We start from the raw sequence: 18,797 nt of genomic DNA on the forward strand, positions 1-18,797 counted from the left end.
ACTCATTAGACTAATCACAGAACTCGTTACCTGGGAAAAAATTTGCTCAGCTGAGCTTTCCAAAAGGCCCATTTAGGCCATTTAACTGTGACACTGTTGTTTTATTGAATTAGAATAATTTTTATTATAATTACAATCATCACTTTCTCAGTATTTTGTGGCTGCCCCCTTGGCTTGTATGACTGCCTGAAGTCTCCGCGGCATCGATTTGACCAGCTTGTCGCAAGTTTCCGCACTCACAGCTTCCCAGGCAGTGGCGATGTTCTGCTTCAGTTGGTCCAGCGTAGTAGGCTTTCTGTCGCAAATTTTCCGCTTGACGATGGCCCAAAGGTTTTCAATGACATTGAGGTCAGGCGAGTTGGCCGGCCATGCCAAAACTTCAAGCTGTTTTTTAGTGAACCAATCTTTGGTCGACTTTGCCGCATGAGCCGGTGCAAGATCCTGTTGAAATATGATATATGATATAAATATGATATATCTTCGCCGAACTGTTCCTCAACAGTCGGAATCAGGAACGTTTCCAGAACATCTTGATATACGGCAGCATTGACAGTCTTCTTGAGGAAGCAGAGTTTCCCTACACCTCGAGCGGACATGCATCCCCAGACCATAACGCTCTGGGGAAACTTGACGGATCTTTTCACGCACTCGTGGTTGTAGGTTTCGCCACCACGACGCCAGACACGAGGACCGTGGTCACCGAAGGAGATGCAGAAGCGTGCGCTTGCTGCAGTTTTTCTTGAGAGCTTTGCAGACGGAAGACTGGCTGATGCCGAGCTGCTCAGCAATTTTAGTTTGGGTCAAGCCTTGTTGGCGAAGGGCTTGAATTTGAGCCACTATTCCGGTTGAGAGGTCGCACTGCTTACCCATGATTGATTTTACAACTTAGAAATTCTACTCAACCCTGACTTTATACTGCACAGTGAACACTCTTCACAGAAAACAAAAATTCGAGCATTTATTCTAATTCAATGAAACGGTTTCTCCATTATTCTAATTCAATAAAACAACAGTGTCACAGTTAAATGGCCTAAATGGGCCTTTTGGAAAGCTCAGCTGAGCAATTTTTTTCCAGGTAACGAGTTCTATGATTAGTCTAATGAGTAGGACAGGTGCGGTGAACACCTGATTTGCTTTCTGCACAAAAAATGCATTCAAAGAATTTCATGATTGCACTATTTCAAATTATTCTAATTCGTTGACCAGCACCTGTATATATATATATATATCAGAGTTCATTATATATATATATCGGCTTTCATTATATATATATCGCTTTCATTATATATATATATATATATATATATATATATATATATATATATATATATATATATATATATATATATATCAGCTTTTATTATATATTTCCTGTTTGGCTTGCCATACTAATAATACACTGAAAATTGGCCAAACAATATTTCTAAAGGCATAAGTTTTTGTTGTTGTTTTTTTTACTACGCTTGCATCAGTTTTTTTGACAAGCAGGACATTCTGTAGGGTCATTCAGATTTAAACCTATGAAAAAAAGCTTTAGGCATCAGTTTCCACACACTCAAGTCTGTTCTCATACAGAGTTCCCCAATGGTGGAACAAACTTCCTTCCACTACCAGATCAGGAGCGTCCCTCGCTATCTTTAATAAACAAAGAGCACCTACTCTCCTAACACCTCTAACTAACTAACTACTTATAACCTCCTTTCCTCCTTTACTCCTCTATCCCATTATTTCCCTTTAACCTCCTTCATCTAAAAATGTGTTTTACCTTTAACTTCTATTACTTTTGTACTTGACTATTTTAAGTCGCTTTGGACAAAAACGTCTGCCAAATATAATGTAATGTAACGTAATGTACTAGTAGACCTTCAGAAAACTGGGCCTTAAAAGCATAAGCATGGCATAAATTACCGTAACAACTCCTGTCTGTTATGTTGTTTGGTCACGTCCCCAAGAGACAAGAACACATTCTACAAAGGAAGTAATTAAATTGAATGGGCTTGCCAGAATTTCCCATAAAATGCACGTAATGTGTGCATGTAACTGCAGTTAGGACAGTGCTGTTGTAAGAGGAAAGAATAGGCTAGAAAAAAAGCATCTTAACAAATCAAGAAATCTTTAATTTGATTTTTTTAAGTCATTTACAAACATTTACAGTTAAAATCAAGCACTGAATCAAAATATATCAATTTTCCTCAAATACAACAAATCACTAATAAAAAAAGGAAGTCTTTAATGCCCAAAATGTAAAAAAAAAAAAATAGAAAAATAAACATGACCCAGGTAGCTCAGTATAGAGTTAACTGGAGACAGTCATCATGTTGAAGGACTTAGACGGGCTTGATCGACCGATCCTCAGTTTATCTTTGCAGGTGTCCACCGGGCTGGGGTCTGTCTGTGATGGGGGCGCGGACTCGTACAGGACACAAATGGACCCGTCCTCTCCTATCCGGTAAGACACTTCGTACGGGTCGACCCACATGGTCAGCTCACTCGGTAACAGAGAGAACAGCTGCTCTCTGGTCAGTCCGATAGTGAGGGCGGCTTTACCAATCAAAGGGTCCATCTTGTGATTGATCCTGATGCACCTGTAGCCTGAACCTCGGCACGGAGCATCTGGAAACCAGTGGTGCTGATAATGCTCTGAAATTAAGAAAGATTGTATAGTTAATTTCTGTTCACCATTCTTTTTGTACATTGTTGCAATATTGCAACACTGTCAGATCGTAGGATTGTGGTAGTGGAGTTCAGGACTGTAAATTGCTAAGAAGTTTCCAATAAAATAAAGTGTATATACACACTTTTATTCATAAAAAACATTTATGTTTTGCTCTTTTATGAGTAACATTACACATAGAATAGAATTAAATTTAATTTAAAAGAAAAAGCTTATTGTCCACAATGTGAAAAAAAAAACATTTACACGAAAATCTTCAATAGAAACAAACAAGAATTTGGACAAATGTTTTCATTTTTAGATAATACTGAAATCAATATGGTTAACATAAGATCAAAACTTATGAAAATATATATTAGAGCTTCTGGCAGAATTGGAGTTGCATTTGGTAGGGCTAACTAGTTAAGCTATGAACAGTACCCATTTAAATTTCTAATGCACAAAGCTTCTGTTATTCTTAATTTTTTTAATACAATCAAATTTGAGTTTCCTTGTGTTCTCCTAAGAACAGCATCCTTTCTGAGTAAACAGCTAAATTCAATTTAAAAGATTAAATAAACCTCAATTTTAAAAACTTTTTAGCCTTATTTCAAAGTGTATTTAAAACAAAGCTCAGACAACCTATAAGGCAAAGGAAATATTTTTCTTAATAAATATGCACATTAATGGGTTTAAATGTAGCCATTTTCTTCTGTTCATTACACTTATTTTGAGAGAGGTGTATTTTTTTATTAATCAAATGTTCAATAATAGTAGTCATGTGTACCTTCTTTTCATTTTATGTTACTTTTTGATGCCAGTCTTTATCTTCACATGAAATCTAAAGCAAAACTCAGTCCTTTTCCGTCAATTTATTTTTTATTTTACACAATGAGATTTGACATTACTTGTGTTTTATTGATACTCAGTGATTTTTTAAAAGACTGGATGTAATTTAGCTTTATTTCAAAACATATTTTAAAACAAGCTCAGACAACACACAGACCAGAGGAAATGATATGCTTAAAATATATATACGTCTATGTAAGGGGTCTGTAGTTCTTTTGTTGTTTTCATTACGCTTATTTCGAGACAGGTGCATTAATTATTTGGAATTTTGTTTACAAAATGACTAATCAAATGTACAATCATTACTAACCTTGTCATATTATGATGCAAGTAATTGTCTTTACATGATGCCTAAAGTAAAGCATTGTTTTGTTTCATTGTTTAGTACTAAAACTCGGGATATTCATTTATAGACAAGTGTATGTTTTTCATTATCTTACGTTATGATGTTCTTTTTACCAAACAGGCTGGATTTAATTTGATATCTTATGTAAAATTCACTTTTCAGACACTTTTTTTGGAGTTAATGTGTTTTATTTGAGCCCAAGTAAGAAAGCTTAGAGACGGTATAGACCAGTAGATATTGACAAATGAAACATATTCATTTATAGACAAAAAGAACTGCTTAGGGAGACTATAAAGATTATTAGCAGTGTTTTAACTGTAAATACTGTGTGTTTTACCTCCTAAAGCTTCCTCTAGAGACAGGCTGAAGTGGTGCAGCTGCTCCTCTGAGAGAAGCCCAGTCCCTCTCAGCAGTGTGCTAATGAAGTTCACAGCCGTGGAAACCTCGGTTTTCATGGTGAAATATTATTTCTCAAACTGTAAAACGATAAGAACAGGGGTTAGGTGTGAATAAGAGAGTTATTAGAGCAGGTATCAGGGCTAAGAGAGGGAAAGCTGGGTTCAGGGATCAGGCCTGCAGTACTGCTGTTGCTGCTGCTGGCAGATTTTCCTTTGTTCAAAACACGAAGAGAAAACGGCGCTAAAACAGCACTTACAGATTCCCGCTCATCCAGCTGCGCTGTAGAGAAGCTCCTGCTTTTCCCGGTGTAACCCTTTGACCGCTAAAACCACGGAAAAGTGCAAATTATCGACTTTTTATCGATCTAAAACTTCTCCCCGTCCCTCCACAGACCAACTGCCACACTGCTGGAGCTGCTCAGCTGGTAAACACCGCGAGCGCTACAGCAGCGCCTCCACCAATCAGCTGCCGCCGAAGCCAACCGCGTCACAAACACGGTGTATTTACACACAGCTCTCTCATTCATTGACTATTACCTGCATAATAATAATAATAATAATAATAATAATAATAATAATAATAATAATAATAATAATAATAATAATAATAATAATAATAATAATGAACAACGCAGGACAAACCAAAATGTATTATGTATTTCTTAACACGTTATATAAGCTCATTTCTTTTTAAAAAAGTGATTTATTCTCAGTTATGTGTAATTTCTGTATGAGGTGTTTCATTAAATCACTAAATGATGACATTGTTGTGATTGTTCCCCATTATTTTCCCTAGTATTATCAAGGCCAAACACTGATAATTTATAAATAAAACAAATGGCCAAAATCAAAACTGCTGTAAAAAAAAAAAATAGACTGTAAAAATATGTATATGTGCACATCTGTCTCATCTGTCTATTTAGGTAAATGGGCATCCATTAACATTAAAACATTAAAAATTAAAGACCAGTGACAGCTTTGAACAGTTTGTTTTTAACAGTTTTGTTAATTTTGCTTAACTATATTGCCCCTGATGAAGCCCCTAATATGTTGTATTGTGTATCATCTCATAAAAATAGTGAATATATAGAGAATTTTTTACTGAATTGTATTAATTGTCCCCTCAACTAAACAAAACGAACTAGTTTTTTTTAGAGCCATTAAAACCCATTGCATTAAGCTCTTTATGTGCTACTCTTCTCTAGCTAATCTGAAGACCACATGGAGTTTGGCGGTCTATAGTGGCTGATTCTGCAGAAAATCTGCTGGCCCTGTTCTGTTATTTTATGTTGACAGAGTGAGCTGCTGTTTCCAGTCGCTTCCACTTTATTATAACACTGACAGTTGACTGTGGAATATTTAGTCGTGAGGAAATTTTATGACTGCGCTTGTTGCAGAGGTGACATCATATGGATGCCTAAAATGCCTATGGATGCTTGGTGTATACACCTGCGGCCATGGAAATGATTGAAACATGAGTTCATTGATTTGCATGGGTGAGTGAATTGACAACAAGGTTGTGGGTTTGATACCTGTGTTTTGCAGGCCACTACTGTTGGGCCCTTGAGGAAAGTCCTTAACCCTCATTGTTTCCAAGGTGCCGCAGCAATGACTGCCCACGTGTGTTGTCACAAAACTACTATGCATGTTTCTGAGTTTCTCTGTGGTCAGTGTACCATTTCTAAGTTAAAATGTTCGGGCTAAATCAGAAAACAGATAATTGGGTGTAAAACTTCATTATTTCTTTAAGTGTAGAAGAAATGGGTTTTGTCCATTTCCCAATTTTCTTTAATTTGTTTCTTCTTCTTGTGCACCTGCAGAATCAGATGTATGTATCTGTAATCAGGTAAAATGTATATTTTCTTTATTTTCTTGCAACAAAAGTAATTTGAGTTATATCATTACATTTGATACAAGATGTAAAAATGGAAAAATCTTAAAATTGAGAAAATATCAAATTCTCCTAAAAAATTTGTAAAATTGTTTCCGAAACACAAAAAATGCTTGAAAATTAAATAATAGATACATATTTTTCTTTACTATTTTAAATAGAAAAAAATAAAAAATATATTTGAGATTTACACACACATTTCGAGTATTTAACTTCAAATGGTCAGAAAATTAAACTGATAATAAATGTTATACTGACCCTCCGTGCACTGACCAATTAGATTAGCCGATTTTCCTGCATCATTGCTGGAGACTGCGGAATTGACCAATCAACAGCGTCCATGCTTGACTGCGCTCGAAACAAGCGGCGCCTTCTCCCTCAGAGATATTCATCCGCTGAAGTTCAGCTAGTTTTTCTGAACCTGCTGCTTTAGAGAGCTTTCAGCCGTTGTCCAGTATGGCCGGTCCGAACCCGGCTTTCTGTTATAAACTACATCTGCAGATGTGAACCCAGACTCGCGCAGTAAAATGCTGGTTTTACTAGAGCTGGAGTTAGCCGCTGCTGTACTCTCACTGTTAGCTACAGGCTAACCCGCTCCGAATTAACCTGCGCCTCTGTCTCAGTAAGTAACTAATACACATTACACTGAACTTATCTAACAGCTTTATTATACAGTATTTTATCTCCTCTTACTCCTGTTAAACTTGGCGACTCTCCGCGCTGCTTTCTGTCTGTGAGCTTAGCTAGGTCAGTTAGCGTTAGCTAGCATAGCATGTGTTATGAGTCCCACAAAAAGACAATAGTATCAATTTATTCTCCTTTCCTTAACTGGAGATATTAGAGATATTAGAGAGAGGTTAACATATTTAATAAGGTTTGGTAGTTAACCATTATAAAATCACCTTTGACCCTTTTTTATCTGAAATTTGTTGAAACTTCTCAGTCCACCTTAAAAAGTGCAGCAGTTTTATTTAGGCACATGTATTTTTTTAAGGTGGAATGGACAGTTGGACTGTGAATAGGACTGAATATAGCTTAACCAATGCAAGTAAATGTTTGATGGGCTTATGCATTTACTTTTACAGTTTTTATGTGCCATTATTGTAAATAAGAACTATACGTTTTTAATGACACGCCAGGTGAAATTAAAGGTTTAATAAAAAAAAAACAAAAAAACAAGAAATCACTTACATATTTGTTTAAACTAACATCTAGGCAGTTGAAACAAATTAAATAACTAATTAAATAACTAGTAATGTCAAAATACTTCAAATACTTTGAACACAGTGAAGTCTTATTCATATTTTGCATACTGTGATGCAGTTAAGCAGGACAAATTTACTGTAGTACTGACAATATCTACATTAAATAAAAAAAAGTGTATTGTGATGTAATGCCTCACAATAACAATATACACTGCTCAAAAATAAAGGAAACACTAAGATAACACATCCTAGATCTCAATTAATGAAATATTTCAGTTGAAAATCTTTTCATCATATGGATCTCATCCCTGTACCTAATGGCAGTCTGGGTACCTCTGGCTAGCTGTGCGGCCTTCCAAAAAAATTCCTCCCCACGCCATTACTGACCCACTGCCAAACCAGTCATGCTGGAGGATGATGCAGCAGCAGAACATTCTCCATGGCATCTCAAGAGCCAATAACAAATCTGTTAATCTTGGCGTTTTCTGGCAAATGCCAGTCACCCCGCATATTCTGGTATCTGCTCCATGCTCTGGACACTGTGCTGACAGACACAGCAAACCTTCTTTTAACAGCTCGCGTTGTTGTGCCATCCTACATGAGCTGCACTACCTGAGCAAACTACTTCCTCTAGGGTGAGCGCACTAACAAAAATGCAAAAATGACCAAAACATCACCCAGAAAGCATGAGAACAGAGAAAAGGTGTGTAGTTGCCACCTTCAGAACCACTACTTTATAGAGGTTGTCTTACTAATTGCTTCTTATTTCTACCTGTTGTCTGTTATATTTGCACAACAGCAAGTGAATTTGATTGTTTTCTCAATGGTTGATTTTAAGTTAGACTGTTCTGTTTTACTGTTTCCTTTATTTTTGGAGCAGCGTCTATATTGCCACATATTAGCTGTTTGCTTGATATTTGCAAAATCTTTTTGGATATTTGACAGACCTCTATTGCTTTAAAATGTACTACATTCAACATGTTCTTTCAATTTCCACAGAAGCTTCCAATGACATGGAGTATCCTCCAAGCAAACGCCTCAGAGGCCCACAGAACACAGCTCCAGTGGAGCAGGACCCCTTTGGGGATGATGAGGACTTTACACAGGATAACCTGGAAGAGATTGATATTATAGCATCGCAGGCTATTACAGGAGATGGTCACCTTACAAGTACGAAAAGGACATTTGCATCCATTTCATCACATCCAGCAGAGCAGAGCAAAGCCCCCGTAAAGCAGGGCAGAAAGACTTTTGCCATCGGGAGCAGCAGCAGCTCAAGCACCAGCAGCATGTATAACAATATGGAGCGCCAGCGCCATGATTCATTCGGTTAGTATAAAAAACACAGAAATCCAGTATGCACATACTGTATTCACCATATCTCCAAATGTTAGACACCTGGTTACCCAGTGTTTCTACTGAAATCAAGAGAAATAAAAGGTAGATTGTCCCCCTTTGCTGCATCAACAGACTCTGCTTTGCTAGGAAAGAAGTACATTTCTGTGAGAAATGTATTGCATTTACCATCACAAGAATATCAGTAAACCATATCTATTACTTTGGAAAATGCTGGATCACAGCCCAGGGGTGTGTGCATGTGTGTGTGGAAGGGTTTTACAGTGTTAGGAAAAAGTTTGGTAAGCATTTTAAAGATTTTGGACTGACATCACTGTGGGCAAGCCCACAAAGCACCTGAGCACACTTTTTTAAAATTAATTACTTATTCATTTCTTAATTTTTTTATGTGTATGTGTAGAAATAATACAACTTTATAAAAACACTTATGCGACTGTAGAACCTATATCATTACTTATTGTGAACAATTTAAATAGATAAATAAAATAAAATGAAATAAAACATATAACAGAAGGCTTTTTATTTTTATTTCCACTTTTATTTGATTGGCAAATATTTCACATAATGTAACAAATGTAGTATTTTCTCAGCAATGAACAGAAGTTTAAACATCCACATTTAACAGGATGACCATCTATTTGCTGACTGTTTGCAGCAGCTGTAATTGGCTAGGCAGTGTTAGGGGAGTTGAAAATGAGAATGTGATTGGCTCAGTTTTTCAGTATTCAGCATCCTATTAAACGGGATCAGCTGTTTAATTTACAAAATTACTGCTCATTTTCTAAGATAACAAATGTGCAAAATTAATGTCAGCCGAAATTATGATGATGTAATTGTCATAATAGGCCATACGTTTTTTTTTCGTTTGTTTGTTTTTGTTTTTTGTGCATGGATGCCCTGATCACTATGGTCACAGTATTATAAATACTGTTGTAATAACATACTCCAGAATACTCAGCGTTTTCTTTGTTTTGAAGGAAATGGTCAGTTGTCTAAAGACAGAGATGAGCTGGATTACAGCAGACTGGAGGCTCAACAAGCAGAGTTAAAGAGAAAGGTATTTGAACATTAATCGATGCCATTGTGATTAATATACATAATTGATTGAAAGCCTCTGTGTGTACTTTTTGGCATAATTTATGTACTTTTATAAATCAGTACCTATTGTGTGTGTTTAATTGTTGTGTTTAATGCAGCTAAAGGAGGTGGAGGACCAGATCTTAATGAAGAATGGTGAGATTAGGGTCTTGCGAGACTCGCTTAAACTGGCTAATCAGGAGAAGGAGCAGCAGAGACAGGCTAATGTTGCGTTGGAAAGGGAAAGAGCCAATGTGCAGAGTGAGAAAGAGAAGGAACTTTCCAAGAAGGTAAATAATTTTTTTTAGTTTTTGATCATTGATTATGATTTTTAATTATAAGTGAACAAATATCTTGGATCACCCATGCATAATTTGATTAAGGAAGAACATCAGAGTTTTTCAGCAATCCAATCAGTGCATTTACATGAATGTGGGTAATCGGATATACAGAGCCGTTTCAAGGCATTTGAAGGCCCCAAAATGTCATCACACCATTTGTACTTTCTCTCCTTTTTTCTGGCTTCCTGATGGATAACTCTGCCTCATGATTTCCGAAGTTTCATAAATTGCCGGCTGCAGGAATCTCAAACCTGGCTGGCTACTGTCAGGAACTAGTGGGAGGGGCTCCCGTGATAGGTCCGTTAGCAGTGTTTTTGTGCTTTCCTGTATTGATCATCAGAGAAATTAAAGGGATGTCACACAATTTGTCAGTGCATTTAATTCATAACCAACTGTTTATATGAACAGGTGTTTAATAAGTTTTTTGCTTTGCAGTCAGCCATGAAACATACAGAATAAAACGTGTCCCGAACTTTCGTTTGACACATTTGTTTTGTGATTAAAAGAAAAACACTGTGGTTTGTACAGATTGAGGGAGCATTTTAAGTTTCAACATTTGTCTCCTCCCATGTCTTTTCCAGGTGGAGTCCCTGCAGTCAGAGTTGCACTTTAAAGAAGCCGAGATGAATGAAATGCGGAGTAAACTTCAAAGCACTGAACGTGGAGGAAGAGTGGTTGGCACTCCCATAAGAAACAAGTAAATGCAGCAGTTTGTGGTGATATATATATATATTTTTTAAGTTCATAACCTGTGTAGAATTTTAATTCTTAACATTTTGACATGCAGAACCAGCTCTCTTGCGTTTGTGAATAAGGAGACCTTCTCAGCAGAACTCTCTGTAAAAGCTTCATCCAGAGGCCATCATGAAGACAGTATGATGTATTTCTGACAAATCTCGTGTATATTTGTTATTACTGTGAATTTGTAGATTAGTGCTGTATTATTTGTTGCATTTTAATAGGTTGTTTGTTTCCCAAAAGGTGAAAAACAAGGCCGGATTAAATGTGACAAAGATGCATTCGATTCAGGATTTCATAATAAAGGTGACTATTGCTAACTTTTAGACATGTAACAATTCAATATTTTTTATGTGTGTGTATATTATTAATTATGTGTAAAATTAGAGGTTGGCAATATGACTACTTGATCATATCATCATTTGTTTTTCTGACATAATACTTTGACCTCTATCCTCTATGTTGTATATAAATTAATATAATAAATGTTTTTTCATAAAATGTACTTATTAATAATGTGCTTTTAGGTCCTGTATTACTGAATTTGCTGCTACAGCACCCTCTGGAGCCCAGCTCTCTAGGTCTTCATCACTTGCTGTGCATCAGCCCAGACACTCTGCCTGGCCTGTTCTACCAGTCCAGTTACACCAGTCCGTAAGTAGCAAATATTTATGTATTTGTGCAAAACTATAGTGACTACTGTATTTCCTTAATTTATTCATTCCATTAATGTTTTATCATGTACTCTTTTACATGCTACCACATGCTGTTTCTTCTCACATAACATCAGAGAGACGAAAATTTATGACCAAGTTTTTGCATCTTAAAAAAAATAACAAAATGTAACAAAATATACCTTTTTTCACCAGAGCATCCTCAGCTGGTTCCAGCACTTCCTCCACCGATCCCAGGTTTCTGCATCGACCTCAAGCTCACTTTTACCAGTTTCAAAGTCTCGCCATGTCAGGACTGAGTGTATTGGCCCAACGTCTCCCTCTACATCCTGTCACTTCCTCTCAGCTCCCCCTCAGAATCTGCCCTGCTGCTGTCCATCTGCTCCCCTTACTTAACTACCACATCAGCATCTTCTGCCAGACACTGGACTCCATCGAGCGGTCCGGGAAGAGTCCCCTCCGAGGACGCTGCCTCTCGGGTTCCTCAGACTCCAGCCTGGCGTCCACCGTCGAGGAGTCTTTAGGGGCTCAGGAGGAATTTGCCCTGGCTGCTCTGAAAGCTCTTTACCACACTGTGTCGGAGAGCAGGGAAGCTGCACTCACGTTGCTGAGTGGTCCAGAGACAGACTGTCCCAGTAAGCCCAGTGAAAACAGACTCACCAGTGAGCCTCACATATCTACAGCTGCTGAGAACACTGTGAAGAAAGTGAACGAGGCACTACAGGCCCAGCATCCTCTGCTGCAGCGGCTTATTCAGCTGCTAGATCAGAAGTTTGTCAGTAATGCTGGTCAGAAGGAGGCTGTGGTGAACTGCAGCCTTAGGATACTGGGTGTGCTGGCTGAGAGGGTGGAGGAGAACCAGCTGTGGAGGTACATGCCCACTGGGCTTGTTGCTCAGGCTGTTAAAGAAATTAATACTATATCAAAATATCATTGTGTGTTTTTAGTGTGACAGTTATATTACATAATTGCAATTATTTGAGCTATCTATGATTATTTGGGCAGACCGCAGTCATTTTGTACATTTATAAATGTAGTATTATTCCAAACAACAGTGAAGCCCATTATCCCATTGTTTATGCAATAGAATGAAAAGATTTGGATTTGAAATTAAATTATGAATATATAAAACAAAAGATTAACATTTCAGTTTAGAACATACTACCACTTTGTCTGAACCCCCAGTTTTTATTGTAAGCAAAAGTATTGGAACATGTGACTGACCCTAAAACAACTGTTAGTGACATTAGCAGCGACGCCCAGAGAGCGGGAGTGAAGGTAACGAATCTACTGACTTCATGAACAAAAGTACAGAGGCTTCACCAGCAGTTTAAAAACACTGTTAGCAAAATGAAGAGGAAGACCAGGCTGGAATTTACCAAGAAGTACAGAGACAAGCCTGTGAAATGATTATGGACTGATGTGAGACAAAAAATAACCTTTACCAATGTGATTAAAAAGCTAAAGTGTGGAGAACAAAATGATCTCAAATATGCCAGCTCATCTGTGAAACACAGTGGAGGTAGTGTTGTGATTTGAGCTTGCATGGCTTCTACAGGGATAGACTCTCTAATCTTTATTGATTTGAACTCAGAGGTCTACAGAAATATTTGTCTGTTAATTTAAAGAAAGATGCAACCAAACGTAAAACTTTAGTGATGTTAGTAGGTCACATGCGTGATTCAGTAACTGCAGGCAAAGGATTTGCAGTAAAATATGCAGTCTTATTCACTTTAATTAACTTTAGGTATATCTGTTCCAATACTTTTTCTCACAAGATAAATGTGTCTGTTTAGATAAAAGGTGCTAAATCTAAATAAGTGGAAATAAAAGCTGAAATGTTGATGCTTTGTCTCCTATTCATCTTTTAATGACAAATTCATATGTTTTCAGTCTAGAGCAAACATAAACGGATTGCCCTCACTCTTCAAATACTTTTGGAGATTCATTTACATAACATTTATAAATGTATTATTCAATTAATTGCATTTCTTTATCATAATAATATGTGTTTGTTAGTTTTGTGTGGAGAATTATTAAGCCAGTTGGCCACTTCTTATTATCAGTGTCCACAGAAGTAGCTACTTCAGAATCTATTCACTTTAAATACAACCAAAAACATTTCATATGAAATGACAAGGAATTATAAAAGAAAGGCAAATAAAAGCATAAAAACTTCTAAAAGTGGGCATAACATGGTAGATTACGTAGCCTGACCCAGACTTATTCTGTGTTTCAAAATCCTTAACATATTATAATTTGACCTTAATATTGACTTTGAGTGTCATTCTTTTTCTTTTTAATTTATTATTATTTTTTAATATGCAGGTTGAAGGTGGTGTTGTCGAGTGAAGCTCTGGCCCAAAACATATCTGTGGAATCTGCGTACACAACCGTGTGTCTTTCTGTAAGGTTCCTGGCACTGGTGGCTGACTGTGATGAGATTGCTACCCAACTCTGCTCTCATAACTGTGAGTGAAACAGTATAAGTGCTTTAGTAGTTTGTGTGGTTTAATGTCCACTGACACATTAAAATGAATTACTTTTAATGTTTTTTTTTTTTTCACCCTAGTCGTCTGTCCGCTTGCCAGAGTTTTCCAGTATGTAACCTCTAGACCGGAAAAATCTGTCACCGAAGATATGTGGTCCCGCTTAGAAGTTGAGGTATGTAATTGTGAGGTATTTCTGTATTTATTTATTTTTTAATATTGACACTAATTCTGAGATATAAATGAATGGTCCAGTCTGATGATTGCTCTGTTCACAGGTTGTTCAATTACTGTCCAAGTTGTTTACGCAGAAGACATCCACCTGGGCTGCTCTCATCAGTGAATCTTCTTGCCAGTGCAGTAGTGAGGTATGAAGCAGTTCTCTCATTTAGTGTTGGATATTAAAATAGTACTGCACAATTAATATATAATTACATGTATGTATTAATATTTTATATTTATAATGTAAAGTAGATTGTTTATAGATCTGCTGTTATTGATGGAGCAGCAGTTCTACCAAAACATGGAATAATATTTGAAAAAAAAAAAAAAAACAATGTCCATGACTGACTGACTGACTGACCGACTGTCTGGCCATGCACTCAGGACATATTATGAATGGGACATCACATCAGACTACAACAGAATAAAGAGGCTGTTTAATGTTGTGTGCGCACTTGGAAGAGAATGTAGATTACCATTGGTGGTTTCTGAGCCCCTGAAAGGACTGGTGACGCCCCTGGTGACAAGTAACGATGCAGTACAAAAAAATGTTATCGGAGTAAAAGTATAAAACTCAGGGAAAATATGTAGTGACTAAAAGTGGAAGAAGGAGAAAAAAATATATTTTACTACTTAAGTACAGTAGTGAAGTTTTTCTTTGTTACTGTACATCTATTAGTTACTACACCCATCAGATTCATACTGCCCTAAAAAGCTATGCATTTTGAAATTTCACACTGGATCAACATAAGACATTTATTAATGTTAAGTAGGAGTGGGCAATATGGACCTAAAATAATATTACAATATTATAGGGTATTTTGTGATGACGGTATTCTTGGCAATATGACAAATCATTGATTTTATTTATTAACTAAAAAATAACTAATAACTATAAAATAACAAATTTTAGTAGAAACAAAAACCATCTATAAACATTTGTTCTATTGCCTAAACAGTATCTCTCCAATACCCTCATTTTTTATTGTTTAATTGAACAACAAAATCAAAAATGAGCTACTCCAAGAAAACATGAAACACAGTAAATAAAATACAACATGAACTGCTTTCAAGAAATCATTATCATAATATGTAGGGTTTTTTATTTTGCAATTTTTTTGGTGTTATATTATTGTGAATGATATGATATGACATCGCTTAATACTGTAAAAACTTTACACAGCAGATTAATACTGGATCAAATTACTTCAAAAGAATGTCTGTAAAAAAACCTACAGTAAATTCATACTGGGGAAAAGTGCATCTTTGTCAGTGAAAGTAGAAGTGGCTTCTGTATAAAGGAACTTCCTCTGACAATGGTTAGGGTGGATTGATTTTAATACTTTATAAATAAAAGTTCCTGTTTTTACCCTGGTCTTGGTTTCAAAGTGAGTGTTGCCCTGTTAGGTTAGACCTTATGAACCTATCATAACCCACCACATGGGGATCACATAATGAGAAAAACTGAAAATGACACATCCCATGGTTCCACTCTGTGAACAGGTGGTGCGGACGGTGGTGGTGGTGCTGCACAGACAGTGGCTGTGCATCAAAGGGCAGGAGAAGCACGTGAGCGGTGGCCAGACGTGGACCAGTCCTGCAGTCCAGTTACTGAGGGAGGCGCTTATGTTGCTGCACTGGCTGCTTCTTAACGACTCGTCTTTCTCAGTGCACTGCCTGGACGTCCTGCACATCTACCAGCAGGTCATCCCCGCCATCAGAGACACCCTCCGCAAGATCCCTGACCTCTCAGAGAGTGAAGGTGGGCTTCTTTATGTATTTATTTATTTCATGTAGAATTCATTTGACTTGGATCATTCTTGGTCCAGCTGGTCAAGCAGTTTGGTCAAGCTTGATCAGGCTGATCATGCGTAAGAACCAGTTAGTCCATCAAACTCCAGCAAAACACACCCCATACACCATACTGGTGAAAATCTAATCTGTTCAACCAGTGTGTTGCTGGATTGCCCATATACTACTTGGACAAACATATTGTGCCATCTACTTATTCATTGTTTTTAATGAAATCAAGGGTCAAGCAGCAATATTCATACTGGGTATCTAGCTTTCTAATACTGATTGTCTAGCTTGTTTAGGTTGATCATGTTTGTATACCAACTAAACCATACTCTAAGCAGGTCAAAATATAAGTTGGTCTACCAGTTTGACCAGTTAGACCTGGCCAGGTTGTTTTTCAGCTGGGATTGGGCAGATGTGTCTAATAAGTTTCTGCAACTGTAAGTGAGGCGTACTTTGCCATCTAGCGGTTAAATGAGGAACTGCAGTGTCTTAACACAATATGGACAAAAGTATTGAGACACCTGCGCATCCATTGTTTTTCCAAAATCAAGGATTAAAAAAGTATAGTAATAATTAATTACAGTAGAAATCCAGTGTGAAATGGACTTGGGGTGTAGTGAAACATAAAGAGTACAAACTATTGTCTAATAGCTCACCTTCATTTACTCCCGGCTTTCCGAAATACAGAGCTTTAAGCCGATACTCTCAACAATGCTAGTGTTAAAGGCATAGCCTTAGTCCTGCAAAGAAATCTGTTTTTACACCATTAACAAACTCAAAGTAGCTTTACACTTTAATAGGAGAATTCTAAGGCCTGATATTTAAAATGAGGCACTGAGAACTTACACAGAAAGTGCACAGGTAGTTTATTTAAAACACTCTTTATACACGCAGTACCTTCAGGTAGTTCTCCAGGTGCTGCCATTTTAAAGTCTTGACTGATGAGCACAAACAAATGGGGAGGATAGGGGAACAGATTGCAAAATGAATTCAGTGGAAATGCATGAATTTCAGCTGTTGGTAAGATTATGTGGTGACTGGTTACTGTTTCTCCTGTAATTAATCTTTCTTTTTTCAGAACTGGCCATTGAGGAGATCTGTCGACCAGAAGCAGATGTTGAAGATATGGACATTGACACAGGTTCTTGATGACCGATGTGAAGACGACGGTTATTCGACAAGCATCGTCTGAATGATGCATTCCAGCACGTCTTTTTGTTCTGCTTAATTTCTTTGTGTTTTAGAGGAACACATAATGAAGGACTCTTCATTTGTCATCCTGTATTTGACCACTGCTCGTTCACTTACTGAAACATCTTTTAACGCTGCTCACTGATTATACTGTTAATTAAAGCAAAACTAAGAGACTCTAGTTTTAAGTGAATCTTTTACTGAGTCAGACTTGTCTGATTAACAGAACTTTGTTACAACCAGACAGAGAGGCCAATAAAAAATAATTGTTTCCTGATTTAGTTGTTTTGTACAGGATATAATAAATACCATAATATTAATGAGGAATAATGTTCAGTCTTTGTGAATTAGTTCTATTATTGCACTACAGCAATATACAGTATCTTGATTGGTGCCAGTAATTATAACTACTTAATGTCTTCATTTAAGAATTAATTTGTTAAAGAACAAGTTATTGATTGGTGATAGATACAGTACCAGTCAAAAGCGTGAACATGCCTTCTCATGATTTTATTTATTTTAGTATTAAAGACCTAATAACAATCAAGGGACACATATAGAATTATGTAGTAAACAAAATAGTGTTTGTCCTCCACATTAATCCCCTGATCTAAACCCATATGAGATGGTGATTTTGGATGAGCTGCAGCTTCACAGAGTGAAGGAAAAGAGAAACTATTGTTCAGAACTTCCCGGAACTCCTTCAAGATACTGAGAAACTATTCCAGGTGACTCTCCCTCATTAAGACACAAAGATTAAAATATTAAGAGTGTGCAGATCTGACCTCAAAAATAAATGCTGTATTTAGAAGAATCTGAAGTATAAAACATATTCTGGTTCAACACTTTGTTTTCTAAATAATGCTGAATGTGTTCCTGTATAGCTTTAATATTTTCAACATAAATTACAAATGTGAAAATCGTAATAAGAACCGAGGTGTGTCCATACATTCGTATAAATGTATTTTTTTCTTTTTCCTGCAAACAGGGAAAAGCTAAAATAAGTTTAATATCTATAGTACTTGTAAGTTGTCACCATAAAAAAGTCCTACATGCCTAACTGGCTTGTATTAGAAATGTATATACAGTTGGTGTAAAAGTGTTTACCTCTTTATGACTTCTTTTTTTTATTATATATATATAATTAAAATATTAGTCAAAGACAACACAAGTAAACACTGATTTAAAATTAAGGTTTTTATTATTAAAGAAGAAAAAATATCCAAACCTACATGACCTGTGTTAAAAAAAAAAAAAAAACAACAACAACTAAAAACTGTTTTTGTCACCTTAAGCAGTAACAACTGGAAACATAAAATGAGTCTTTCACAGCACTTGGAAAAATTGTGGCAATTCATAGGGTTTTCCAGCATGAACGGCCTTTTTAAGGTCATGCCACAGTATCTCAATAGGATTCAGGTCAGCACTTTGACTAGGCCACCCCAAAGTCTTCCCTTTGTTTTTCTTCAGCCATTCAGAGGTGAACTCGCTGGTGTGTTTTGGATCTTTGTCCCGCTGCAGAACCCAAGTTCATTTCAGCTTGAGGTCACGAACAGATGGCCGAACA

General features: G+C 36.7%; 2 protein-coding genes across 3 annotated transcripts; one reads left to right on the forward strand and one right to left on the reverse strand.

Annotated features, from left to right (window-relative positions):
* Nucleotides 1-2,096: 2,096 nt before the first annotated feature.
* si:dkey-42i9.4 (BTG domain-containing protein) lies at nucleotides 2,097-4,718 on the reverse strand. Its single transcript, XM_007229612.3, has 3 exons — nucleotides 4,504-4,718; nucleotides 4,186-4,324; nucleotides 2,097-2,640 (listed from the first exon to the last, which is right to left on the reverse strand). Exons 2-3 carry the CDS (start codon nucleotides 4,301-4,303, stop codon nucleotides 2,297-2,299), a joined length of 462 nt encoding a protein of 153 aa, XP_007229674.2. The 5' UTR covers nucleotides 4,304-4,324; nucleotides 4,504-4,718; the 3' UTR covers nucleotides 2,097-2,296.
* A 1,753-nt stretch (nucleotides 4,719-6,471) lies between these two features.
* On the forward strand, nucleotides 6,472-17,507 carry LOC103024349 (ATR interacting protein). Of its 2 annotated transcripts, none has more exons than XM_007229609.4 (14): nucleotides 6,472-6,759; nucleotides 8,342-8,671; nucleotides 9,676-9,755; nucleotides 9,895-10,065; nucleotides 10,698-10,813; nucleotides 10,904-10,989; nucleotides 11,098-11,160; nucleotides 11,382-11,508; nucleotides 11,724-12,398; nucleotides 13,857-13,999; nucleotides 14,101-14,192; nucleotides 14,296-14,385; nucleotides 15,743-16,001; nucleotides 17,118-17,507. In XM_007229609.4, the coding sequence occupies exons 2-14, from the start codon at nucleotides 8,356-8,358 to the stop codon at nucleotides 17,186-17,188; spliced, it is 2,289 nt and encodes a 762-aa protein (XP_007229671.3). In that variant the 5' UTR covers nucleotides 6,472-6,759; nucleotides 8,342-8,355; the 3' UTR covers nucleotides 17,189-17,507. The 2 variants fall into 2 exon arrangements, with proteins under 2 accessions (XP_007229671.3, XP_022538118.2); XM_022682397.2 differs by lacking the exon at nucleotides 6,472-6,759 and adding an exon at nucleotides 7,687-7,977.
* Nucleotides 17,508-18,797: the final 1,290 nt, after the last annotated feature.

This window comes from Astyanax mexicanus, chromosome 24 (genome assembly GCF_023375975.1).
Source record: "Astyanax mexicanus isolate ESR-SI-001 chromosome 24, AstMex3_surface, whole genome shotgun sequence".
NCBI lineage: Eukaryota > Metazoa > Chordata > Actinopteri > Characiformes > Acestrorhamphidae > Astyanax > Astyanax mexicanus.

What these genes read in the sequence shown, in the direction of transcription:
- si:dkey-42i9.4 (XM_007229612.3), bottom strand. Translation starts at nt 4,303, where the DNA reads ATGAAAACCGAGGTTTCCACGGCTGTGAACTTCATTAGCACACTGCTG. An exon ending in TCTAGAGGAAGCTTTAGGAG is followed by an intron (nt 2,641 to 4,185) that starts GTAAAACACACA and finishes TCTTAATTTCAG; the next exon opens with AGCATTATCAGCACCACTGG.
- LOC103024349 (XM_007229609.4), top strand. Translation starts at nt 8,356, where the DNA reads ATGGAGTATCCTCCAAGCAAACGCCTCAGAGGCCCACAGAACACAGCT. An exon ending in CAGAGGCCATCATGAAGACA is followed by an intron (nt 10,990 to 11,097) that starts GTATGATGTATT and finishes GTTTCCCAAAAG; the next exon opens with GTGAAAAACAAGGCCGGATT. An exon ending in CTTGCCAGTGCAGTAGTGAG is followed by an intron (nt 14,386 to 15,742) that starts GTATGAAGCAGT and finishes CTCTGTGAACAG; the next exon opens with GTGGTGCGGACGGTGGTGGT.